This window comes from Rhodnius prolixus, unplaced genomic scaffold (genome assembly GCF_049639745.1).
Source record: "Rhodnius prolixus isolate KJV_2025 unplaced genomic scaffold, Rpr scaffold_13, whole genome shotgun sequence".
Taxonomy (NCBI): domain Eukaryota; kingdom Metazoa; phylum Arthropoda; class Insecta; order Hemiptera; family Reduviidae; genus Rhodnius; species Rhodnius prolixus.
Genome location: NW_027411583.1, coordinates 879,952 through 892,611, shown reverse-complemented (window position 1 = coordinate 892,611; position 12,660 = coordinate 879,952). Strand labels below are relative to the sequence as shown.

General features: G+C 32.2%; 1 protein-coding gene across 19 annotated transcripts in view; it reads left to right on the top strand.

The window, feature by feature from the left end:
• Rim (Rab3 interacting molecule) overlaps positions 1–12,660 on the top strand; it is a 103,236-nt gene that overhangs the window by 12,298 nt on the left and 78,278 nt on the right. For 12 of the 19 annotated variants that reach the window (XR_012454629.1, XM_074115736.1, XM_074115751.1 and 9 more), the window contains exons 1-2: positions 5,046–5,122; positions 5,239–5,367. The exons of 4 other annotated variants lie outside the window; for them this stretch is intronic. Coding sequence is in view for 12 of the 15 variants with exons in the window: in XM_074115736.1 (XP_073971837.1) it covers positions 5,061–5,122; positions 5,239–5,367 (191 nt within the window). In the remaining 3 variants the exon portion in view is untranslated. Of the gene's footprint in view, positions 1–826; positions 904–5,045; positions 5,123–5,238; positions 5,368–12,660 lie in introns of those variants that run through there. 3 more of the 19 variants (XM_074115747.1, XM_074115748.1, XM_074115742.1) reach the window with 2 other exon arrangements.

Here is a 12,660-nt window from a genome sequence, read left to right as displayed (position 1 = left end):
AAATAATGATTTTATAGATTAAATATTTTCATAATATTTATTTATTTATTTTTCAACTTACTAACTTCCTATCCTCTCACGTTAAAGATATCCTTCTAAGTATGTTTTATTTATTTGTGAGGCGTTATTAGCATTTCTGATTCAGTGAATATAATATTAAAGCCACTGGTAGACCTAACCTTATTTTGAAGAATTTTCTTTTTTCTTTTAGTTTGAACTTTGAGAAGCGCTACATTTGTAAGCCTTATGAATACTCACCCATATTATTAAAAATAATAGTAATATAAGAGGGAAGGGACTAGCTATGCGGTTAAGGTATTGGATTCTCACGCGGAGGTCACAGGTTCGAATCCAGCTGCTGACCCTTTTAAGTTTTCTCTTCCTAAGAGATTCTTACAGCTCACTGTCCGTTGGTGGACAGTGTTGTCTATAACGAGAGAACATTGTCTAGAGGCCGGTAGTGCTCTGAAAAAAAACTCTGGGCCCCCAATAACCTCAGATGTTGTTACGCGCCTTAAATCATTTCAAAAAAATAATAATAATAATAAGTTCCATTAATAAAAATAGTAATATTAAAAAAAAATTGATATTTTGTTATAAAATAACCGCATATATTGTTAATTACCTACCCTTTGCCCCTACTACGTATTTAATTGTCAACCCCCACCATAATTTTTTTCTTTCTTTTATGCATTTATAAGGATTCCTGTATAAATCTGCACTCAATGTTCAGCATAAATGATTTGTCATTTATTTCAACTGGACTTGTGGGGTTGTAAAGTTTAGTGGGACTAGCAGTAAAATATTTAATTTTTTAATTAATGTGTTACAGAATTTTAGACGAATAATACAATTTACTCAGTTGGAATTTCATTTTAGTTTTTGATGTTCTGTTACACAGCCGTAAGTAACGTTTCTTCCTCTTTTAATTAATTTTAATTTTTTTTTTTGTTTTGTCTTTACGTTTAATGAACCTATTTAAGAATTTAATTGAAATTTTCATGTTTTTTCTAAAAAGTAGAATTATCTATTTAAAATCACTCTAAATTTTTAACTATTTGAGTCATTCGCTTGTACCAATTCATTTTAAATTCATCTTTCAAATTTCTGTTATCTATTTTCATTAAATGCAGACATAATTCATTTGGAATTTTTCTGAATGCACTTAGTTTTATAGAAAGAAATACATTTTATCGATATTTTCTGACGTCATAATGGAAAAGTAAGATTCCATACTTTTGAAAGGTTTCTAATACAGGTAGAACTGGTTAGACTTGTTCATTATTGTTATTATTTGAAAGATTATTCTATGAAAATGTTTTTATTTTTGAACAATGAAGTTTTAATTTGGTTAACTAGCGTCAAAAAGTAAGGTTACTTATTCTATTAAATAAGATAATTATATCAACATTTTGCTTACTATATAAAAGGAATTATTGCGATCTCTCACAATTTTTATCTTACATACCCGTTTTTTGGATTTCCGAAATCCAGAAATGTGGTTTCTATAAATTGATCTTTCTCCGTGTATGTGCCGGTGTATATATGTGTTAAGCATAACTCAGAAATCGAAAAAATTGTTTGTAAGTTCTAATATGATATCTGGCTCATGTGCCTACCGTAGGACACAAACAAAAGGCTTTCAGACCAAATTAGTCTAAATAAATGCTGTTTAACTAACTGAATGGATTTTCCATTTTTCTTTTTGCTATTTTCTGGAAAAAGGCTTGAAAATTGGTATTAATTATTGTGCAATAATATAGTTTTTTGACTTTGTCTGAAACATTTTTCTTAAAAAAATCGATTTTGGGCTATTTTGGTTGTACAATTAAAGTTCCACTTCAGTTTAACATATGGATTTACAAATTATGAGTTAATTATATGAGTTAAGTCGGTAACAAAAGTTTAGAATTTGAATTTAAATTAGCTTAAGAATAGTTCCACGTAGCTGAACATATACAGGGTGTTCAGCATAAGACTACGGTAACTTCGGGAGGCGATTCTGGGCATCATTTGGAACAAAAAATTCCATATAAACTATGGCTCGATTCGGCTCCGTTTTGTAGATATTTTAATTTTATGTTTTTTCTAGGTGTTACTACTTTTTAGCAAAATGTGGTCTATATTTCTCAAACTATTAAAGCTACAGTTATTTTAATAAGCTCATTAGAAAGAAGGTTGAATTTCCTTTTAAATAAGCTAATTTGTATTACAAAAAAATAATATTAAGTTTTTTACTTTGTAGCCCAAACATAGGAAATAGCAAGTTTCTAATTTTTTCCAAAAACTTTGACTTCATTTTTCTCAAAAACTTTTTATATGAAAAAACCGAGCACTATTCAGGAAAAACATCTACATACGATCACCTTTCGAACGGTATACAGTAATTGGTGTTATGTTAAAAATTGATGCAGAACTCTGTGATTAATTGCAAAAAAGTAGGCCTCAAAACAACGTCGGCATCATGAAAGGAATTCACCTACCATAAGAATATAACTGATCAGAATCATCAAATCCAGTACGATTTTTTGCAAACGTGTAATTTAATAATTAATTTATTTAAGAACTATATTCAAATAAAACTTACATTAAAAATAATAAAATAAAATAAGAAGAAGAAAAATGAATATGATGTTAAATGAGTGTTAGGTACCAATTTCAAAAGAAAGGATTTTCGTTTAACGAGTTTAGATCTGTGTGTTATTCTTTAGTTAATTAAAGAAATATGCCTAATAATGTGAATAAATCATCATTTTGAACTATTCAATAAACTTTTGGAATTAACAGGTTGTGAAGAGCTAATGAATAAGCCGAACACAGGAGATTGTGGAGAGCTAATGAATACGAGTATTCATTCGTAAGCCAAGAACTTATTACTCGCTCTTATCCCCAAATTAAATAGTAGTGGATGGAATACTTCACGGGACCGCCAGTACACCTCCACGATCGTCTTAGCGTTCGGAACACGCTATCTGGAAAACATCTAGAATACGCCTGCCTAGCTTCTCCACTATTTCCATCTACGAAACCGTAGATGTATAACATATCGCGATATTCAATATTCGAATTCCTTGGCATAATGATAGCAAAATGACAACTAAATATCTAATGAAAATGTAGACTTTAAACTATCTTTTCTTCTTGTTGTATTTATTCGTTTTTATAAGCCGTATTAGGATAAAACATGTCAGTTTTTAACTTGGAGATTAGAGCGACAATTAAGTTCTCGGCTTATTCATTAGCTCTTCACAACCTGTTAATTCCAAAAGTTTATTGAGTAGTTCAAAATGATGATTTATTCACATTATTTGGCATATTTCTTTAATTAACTACAGAATAACACACAGATCTAAACTCGTTAAACGAAAATCCTTTTTTTCGAAATTGGTACCTAACACTCATTTAACATCATATTCATTTTTCTTCTTCTTATTTTATTTTATTATTTTTAATGTAAGTTTTATATATTTGAATATAGTTCTTAAATAAATTAATTATTAAATTACACGTTTGCAAAAAATCGTACTGGATTTGATGATTCTGATCAGTTATATTCTTATGGTAGGTGAATTCCTTTCATAATGCCGACGTTGTTTTGAGGCCTACTTTTTTGCAATTAATCACAGATTTCTGCATCAATTTTTAACATAACACCAATTACTGTATACCGTTCGAAAGGTGATCGTATGTAGATGTTTTTCCTGAATAGTGCTCGGTTTTTTCATATAAAAAGTTTTTGAGAAAAATGAAGTCTAAAGTTTTTGGAAAAAATTAGAAACTAGCTATTTCTTATGTTTGGGCCACAAAGTAAAATACTTAATATTATTATTTTGGAATACAAATTAGCTTATTTAAAAGGAAATTTAACCTTCTTTCTAATGAGCTTATTAAAATAGCTGTAGCTTTAATAGTTTGAGAAATATAGGCAACTTTTTGCTAAAAAGTAGTAACACCTTGAAAAAACATATAATTAAAAATATCTACAAAACGAAAGCCGAATCGAGCCATAGTTTATATGGAATTTTTTGTTGCAAATGATGCCCAGAATCGCCTCCCGAAGTTACCGTAGTCTTATGCTGAACACCCTGCATATTTTAAGCAATTTTTTCCAAATTTTTAAGTACGAATTATAAGGTTACAAAAAATTTATTAGTTAACTGGAGTAAGATATGAGTGGTTATAACAGATTTTATATTTTATTTTTTTAATGATTTAAGGCGCGCCAACATCTGAGGTTATTGGCGCCCGGAGCTTTTTTTTTTCAGTACGCTGCCGGCGTTCAAGTGTTCTCTCTCGTTACAGACAACACTGTAAGATTAAGATTTTATTAAAATTATTTATAGCTCAATGTCCGTGTACACGAACATCTAAGACTGTGATAAATTAAAGTTGAAAAATACATACATATATGAATTTTTTATGGATATTTTTATTTATTTTCTTTTTATTTTAGATTTTCACAAAAAATAACTTCAACGATTTCCTTTAAAATTTTATGATATCTGAGTAATTGGTTAATGTGCAGACAAGACCATAAAGACGATAAATAAATAAGTAAGTGAATAATATATGAGTACACAATGTACTCATGTTGGTCTACAAAATGTATTCCAAACATATTTCCAGAACACTTCAATTAAGGGCACTTCTGGTGGGAATGAGTGACTAGGCCTTCTAAATAACCATTTCTCTTTAAATTGTACGGCCCTTTATCTCGTATATATGTATTATAAAAGAAGGATAAATTTGTTGCTAAATTCCGAGTTTTTTTGTTGTTTTTTTTAAAAACATACCACTCACAACAGGATGTACAACTTTATTGAAACGATTTTTCACTTTTTAGTTGTTTGTTTGTTACCTCTTTCGATTAACGTCAAAACTTTATTTTATTTATTTGTTTGTACAAAGAAAGGATAAAAAAAAAGGCTCGTCAATAATATTACTTTATGTAATTGCATCAGTAATTTTTATTTAAATAACGTTTCTGGCAAAGTCTGTGGAAGGTTTTAGGGTGCTAGGTTATCATTTCGATCTATTATAAGTTTTATCATGGTGGCGAAATGGTGGTTATAATCTCTTTCTTTTTTGTTTTTAGTTTCACGAAAACTCCTTTGACAATAAGGTTAAAATCCGTGGACTGCCTTCTCTCAATAATCAATTGAAAAACATTATCTAAAATTATCTTATGTTTTTCCAAGTTTTATCGAAATGAATTAGCGAAGAAATCCTTATCTTCAGATGCATTTTCATTGTGGGCGACCATGAGTTGTTCTTTTGGTTTTGTTGGCTTCAATCTTCCGTTCATGTGAACAAAAAAAAAAAAAAAAAAGAGCGTCGCAGTTTTTGGGCCCAAATTCGTTCATTAATGTAAGTGAAACATTAAAATAAAAATAAATTTAAGATTTGATTTTTACTTTAGATGTCATTCGTGCTACGCAAGTAAATTTATTAGTGCTATACATTTTTATGCATAATTATGGATTATTTCAATTTTGAATAACTTATTTATGATGCATACTATCTTTTTAGCTCACTTTTTGCAAACCATCTCGTAATATAAAAAACTTTTAATTATATTTATCGTCAAATAACTTCTACACACGTCCTCCCTTTACAGAATGTTGTACTTACCACGGACACCTTGGAAATCGGTGCACAGACCTTCCAAGGGGTTCGTGAAAGGTTAAGAACCCTATGATCTAGATAATGTTAGTGATAAATATTTTTTTTGAAAATTCAAAGTCGTAAGTTAGTTACTCGAGAATTGAAGTAAGAAAAAAAGACATTGGAATATTCTCACCAAATTATTTTAACCACCAATTTAAATGCTGTTTGAGAAAGCAAAATATCAGATTTTCGATTTATTGAAATGAACTTGTTTGGTGTTATTTTAATTTTTTTTTTTAATGATTGTTTTTATAAATGATCAGGAAAGTTGAATCAGGTTTTTTTTTTATTTCCATCATTTTAAAATTTGCATGTCAGTTTCGTTTGAGCTAACATGTAATATTTGAGGCAGGTTTTCTTTATGTATTGATATTTTTTGTTTTTGTTTTGTTCTCTTGACATCTATATAGTTTGCATGTTCTCTATATAATATATATTTATATACAAAAAAATTAACATCACGCTCTTATTTTATAAAATTTATTTTTGATACTAATAATGTTATATTATTATTTATTAAAACATTATAATACTCATTATTTTTCTGTTATTTTAGTAGAAGTGTTGCAGTTTCCAAATCTATATAAATACATTTCCGTTTAATAGGAAGGGGTGGGCCCTTCTTCAGGGTTATACAAGGAAGGGCAAAAGAAGAAAAAGAGGATACTTTAGAAGTTTGTGAGAATTAGGGTATAAAACAGGGTTTGTATGCTCTTTAGTTAGGAGTTAGATGTTGTTTTCCTCTCCCTTTTTGCCTCTTTCTCTCTTTTGCTTCCACTACAGCAATCCCGGATGCCGGCCTCGATCGAACGTTTGTTGTACGACCAGAAAGGCTTGGTAAAGGGGTGGGTACTACTGCTTCCGGAGTTAGAAAGAGATGGCGTCTAGCACGCGATCGTTTTTAGAATAGTTGTTATAAAGTGTTATATATATATATATTGGGAGAGAAAAGGCTGAATTGAAATGGATTATATATACTTTACTGCAGGTTAGTCTTTAAAGATTGCGGTTTAATTAGAAATTACTCAGATTTTTTTTTCCGGTTTTGAGTATTTAATGAAATAAATTGACATTTTTTTCCTTATGTATTGTAATTTTACAACTGCCACTTAGCAAAAAGTAAGTGTGATTGCGTCATCCCAATACTTGACCCTAGCATGGAGTCGGCTAAATCAAGATACCTTATTCTATCTTGCGATCCGGTGATCGCTTAGGCCCATTGATGCTTCATCCTACGGGGAGGCAAAAATAGTTTGGAACAGGTAGTTTCTGTGTGGGTTAAATTGTTGGGAAAGTTTGAAATGAAATTTTGGTGTATGTAGCATAATTTGATGATTCTTATGTTACTTAAACTGTTTTCCCATAATGCATTGCTGCTACAACAAAACGTTTGTATGCAGAACAGGAGTTTTAGTATATAGCTCGTTGATTACTACCTCTAGCCGACCGACTTCATTAGAGAAAGGAGATTGGATAGGTTAAAATGAAATATTAGCTGGACTCGTTTTATAAATAATAAATAATTTATCTTTGGTGTAAAGCTATTTCCCAAATTTATTTCACAAAAAATGTATTAATTAAAGTAAAGAGACGTATTGTACAATTAAAATAACAGTTAATCATATAAATAATTAAACAAAGACCCTCATTAGTGATTATTAACGATTCTTTCTGTCTTTAGAGATTAGACATGTACTGTTAGTTTTGACTTTAAACTGAACAAATGAAAGACCTTTTCTAAATTATTGTAATGAAGAAATAAATTATTTGAGTAAAATAACTTGCTGCTTTATGACGACTATTCCAAACGGGCAATTCTTTTACTTCCACTTCTTATTGTCCAATTTTGATACCTTTCTGTGGGGTAACACCGAAGGTTTTGTAAAGCTATGGGAAACTGAAATTCTGCCCATTTTGTATTGGCTACGTTTTTTTTTAGCTATAATTTTTATCTTATTAAATCCCTTAAACAAAGAAGACAGATCTGTTTAAAAATACTTGGATAAAATGTTACAATGAAATTTTATGCTGCTAAACTTCTTTTCTTTTTTTTTTTACTCCGGTTAGTATGCGTATGTAATAATTATATTTCATTTAGACAACACTGCTGCCAACTGCATGTAACATAATTTGCAATGTTGGCTCCATTTATGTAGTACATGAAACCTTGATAGTTGTTCTTGGGCTAGTAATAAATAATATGTTAAAATTATGTGGACAAGAATCTTGAACGTTTTTACTGAACTGCTAATACATTTTGCAAACTTTTTTTTCTATTTTGCCAAATACGATTCTGGTGACCTAGTTGGCAGCATTTTTTCGCCAAAATAAAAAAAAAAATCGCTCATTCTTCACCATTCACAGTATGCGATATAGTAAATGTTGATTTTTTTAGTGTAGTGATTCCTAGTTTGAATCGTAAGAGATATTGTGCTTATTGGTGCCTTATTAAATTGAATTAGAGGAAATAGTGCAATCCTTGAAATTGATTTTTCATTAGAATTTAATGTTTTAAATAATAAAATTCAAGATTTTACTCGTCACACGTTTGTCCATTATGCAGCACTTCGTACAGTCCATCTACACAATCCTGTGTACTGTGATTTGCTTCTTATACCACAGAAGATTTATTTGAACCTTGGTAGGCTGGTTTAAAATTGCTCATTTTAAATTTCGTTGATTTACAATACCCGCATTATATCTGTTGAGTTATTTATAATGTCACTTAACATTTACAGTTTCGTCCTTAATTATTTCGACAACATTATTTTCGTTGATAGCGTCTAAACCTTCTCCGAAGATGGTAAGTGCAAGTGCAACGATTTCTGATGATAACGTGGATGAGTTTTCGGTTACATTCCTATTGATAATACATTTAAGCTTTCCAGCATGAATTCAAAGTGTGTTGTTTTATTTGAGCAACTGCTGCAGTAGCGTGGTGAGCATGAAATTGTCTGATGCAATATTTATAATCTAACCGGTCTCGGCAATGCACAAACAAGGCTTCAAGTTAATGGCTTTATTAACTGAGACTCGTTGTGCCAACGGGAGTCACGACTTTGTCCCCTTTTGTCTCAGTGCACTTTCGACTTCTAAGTAGTGTTCTTTCTTTAAAGAGTACACTGGTCATCACCTGTTGAGTAGGGTTGTAAGAGGATCGTAGCCAGAGACGATCTAAGACCCAGCAGCTGGACTTTCTAGTAATCTAGTATTTTCCGTGTCCTTAACCATTTTCTTAGTTAACTTATTGAGACGATTTCCTCTAGGTTGAAATCCAGCCGTTGGTTGGCCCTTGTATTTTTTTCTTCTTAGGAGCTTCTTCTTTGTCCGATGGTGGAGCTTAGATATTGTCGCACCATCTTAGCTTATTCATGAATAAATAAATAATTATTTCTTTATTATAACGGATATCGTCCTGTGAGCTGGACTTTGAGATAGTTGTTCGCTATTTCCTGTTTTTTTTTCTCCATATCTATGTGAATGTTGATTGTTGGGTTGTTCCTGTAATGAAATTAAACTTATTTTTAATCAAACTCTATTTTTACTTTTTAACATAAAATTTGCCATATTTGTATTAGTTTGCCCCTTTTAAAAAATGAAAAGGTTTTCTCCTAGCTAAAAACTATTTTTAACTTGCTCCCATCAACTCATTATGAGACAAAGTACTGCAATGGAGCAGATTTCCAATTTGGTCTCTTCATCTGAAGTTTCTGTTTCGTACTGTCCTGGTTACTAAAAAGTGGTATAGATGTTTGCTAGTAAAGTAGGCTAGATTTGCAAGGTAAGATTTCACACGAGTTCAGTTAAGTTGATAATAGCTACAATACCGAGAACGTGGTCATGGAAGAAGGAAGGGCGCTGGCGTGACGGAAGTGGTCTTTAGAAGAAGAAGAAAGAGGGTTGACGATCTTACTGCCAACGTGCCATGTTGGTTGGTAACTGCAATTACAAAATCTAAGATGGTGCGGAGGCGGTCGCCAACTCTACCCCCTCCCCTGGGGCTGCCTTTAGAAAGACTGTGGATGATGTTGAAGACAAGGGTCGCCGCCTCCAATACACACTCCTGCCATACAATCTACTCTAACTATGCTATTTATATTCATATCAACCTTCGTCTTCGCATCCTCCACAGTGTGGTCTTCTTTTTTTTTTTTGTAGTTTTGGAGGCGGTTGTCTCATAAAAATGCTTTCCATCTTTCCTGTACTCATTTTGTCTCTCTTGCTCTCTCCAGTACAGTCCATTCTCTTCTACCTCCATAACTGTCCCATCTTTTCCTTTCGAGTAATTTAGCCTAATTAAAATTCTAAAAAACTTTCTGTTATTGACCATAACTGTACATTTCTCCTGTGACAGGGCAATTTAATTCATCTTAGATTTGATTTTGATTGTCTTGCGTTCCATTCTGGTGTAGGCAGGAAGGTTACGTCCACACTTCTCACCAAGAGTAATTTACTTTTTCCTATTGGTTGTGTCTTTTCCTAGATGTTAAAGGTCATAAGAAATTTTGGTTAGACAGTTTATTTTTTACTTTTTCAGATTTATCCTCCCTTGAGAAGAAAGATTGTTGCTCGGGTGTCTTTCTCGATGTGAAGCAAGCCTTCGATCGGGTGTGGCTCCTGGGCTTGCTCTGGAAACTCAAAGGCATTCTTCCGTTCACTCACTTCCTCATCTTGAAGTCCTATTTGTGTGATCGTTATTTTCAAATTCAAATCGGTACATCGTATTCAGCTAAACATTGTATTGAAGCGGGTGTTCCTCAAGGAAGCATCTTAGGACCTATCCTAATATACACTACAGACGTACCGATCCATCCTGAAACTGTCCTCCTAATTATGCAGATGATACCGCTATACTTTCTCCCCACATTGATCCGGTAACTTCACACAGAAACCTTAAAACTCATCTCTTTTCTCTTGAGGAATGGTTTAAAAAATGGAAAATCAAGTTAAATAAAACAAAATCTCAAAATATTACTTTTACTCTCCGCCGCATCACTCTTCCTCCGATCTTCTATTACTCAATTCCAATTCCTCCTGCCAATGTTGTCCGTTATCTTGGGCTGTATTTAGACAAAAGACTGACTTGGAACCCGCACACATGACTTAAACGAACTGAAGTTAACAGGCGTTATCGACTGCTTAAAAGACTCAAGACCAACGTTCAAAACTTTCACTTAATAACAAACGACTGATTTACAATTCTGTACAGAAACCCTCCTGGACGTACTGTATTGAACTATGGGGTTTAACGCTCCAATCTTCAACGAATTCAAACTCTTCAATCTAAAATTCTCCGCACTATCGTTAACGCTCCATTTTACGTTTCAAAACTAACCATCCTCACAGATTTGGAAATTCCGTTTGTAGGTCAGGTTGCACGAACTCTATAGAACTTGCACTCTCATTCCAATCCTCTTGTCCACCATTTATCATCTCATCACCATCCAGATCATCCTCCCAGACGATTAAAACGCAAGTGGCCTCGCGATTTTCTCTCTTCTGAAGAGAGTAGCTAATCCTGGAGACGTCTTAGGGAGTGTTATCACTGGATAACTTCCCTAGATATTTAATGATTTTGATATTGGTTATACAATAAACCAGAAGTCTTTAACCCTAGGGTTTCCTGGAAAGTTGACAGAGGTTCCGCAAGTGATCACTATTTGCTAAGCCAAAACGCACGTAAAATGAAAATCATCTATACAAGGAACTTTTCATGTAGGAACGGGGTAGTGGACTGTCTCATTAAAATATTAGATTAATTCAATATTTAATTGTAAAAATTACAATATTAATATAATAAATTGGATATAACAAGGCAGTTGAGTGTGAAAAATAAATATAAAAAAGCTTTGATAAACTAACGATAATAATTGCGTTTATTTAAGTAGTAATCAATAAATATTTACAAATACATCTGTTATTACTAGGGAACGGATTCGTATGTATTTACATATTTTTTTCTAGGCAATTTACAGACGTTTTTCAACTAGAAGTATTCATACTGCACTTTTTAAGCCGTTTGAGTCTATTTTTATTTCACATATTTCCACATATTTGGATGTTATCGCATATTTATACATATTTGATTAAAATAAATAAATATTTCTACATATTTAATCAAAATATGTACATATTTTTTCATATTTTTCATTTTGGGCATATTTTCATAATTGGGAGGTGGTTGACAGGAACTGTGAACCACAGACTGTAGGGCTGTGAATCACAGTGGGTACAATGGTTATTGTAATTTACACAGAATGCTGCTAAACAGTGGCGGGCACTTGTTAGTTCTTTGAAGTTGTCTGACGTTGTCTGTTCTTTCAGCTCGTTCGTTGAAGTGTCCAATTCATTTCGTTCGGTCACTTAGTGTATTCTTTTTTGGGTGAAATGCCACGAACATCGGCCTCAAACAAACAACTGGTTGCTAAATATCTTCGCGAGTTTCCAGCAGAACTTTTTCGAAGTGATGGAGACATTTTGTACTGCACAGCTTGTGACAAGCGCGTTTCTTGCTCTCAACGTTTCCAAGTCACCCAACATATTGCCACCGGATCGCACATAGAGAATAAAAACAGAAAGAAAGAGAGGACGTCCTATCAAGCCTTCCTTACATCTCCATCATCAAATAAGTCTACTCTGAGTACAGATCTGTGTCGGGCTTTGGTTAGAGCAGATATCCCTTTCCACAAACTTATTTATAATTGTAAAAATGTTCTTTTCTTGTATAAATAATTATAACTTGCCCCACCCAAAAAAAATCCATTTTCATAAAAAAAAATGTCCATTTTACTTAAATATTCCAGAAAATATTTTAAGAAAATCACATATTTTCCACATAATTGACGAAAATAAATGTATATTTTAATTAAATATTTGGCATTTTTAAATACATAAAAATCCGTTCCTTACTTATAACCCTGGGGTGATGGCTATGGAAATACTATAAATATTAACAATGGCCACGCATGGACTTTGGCCAAAACTCCAGCCAAT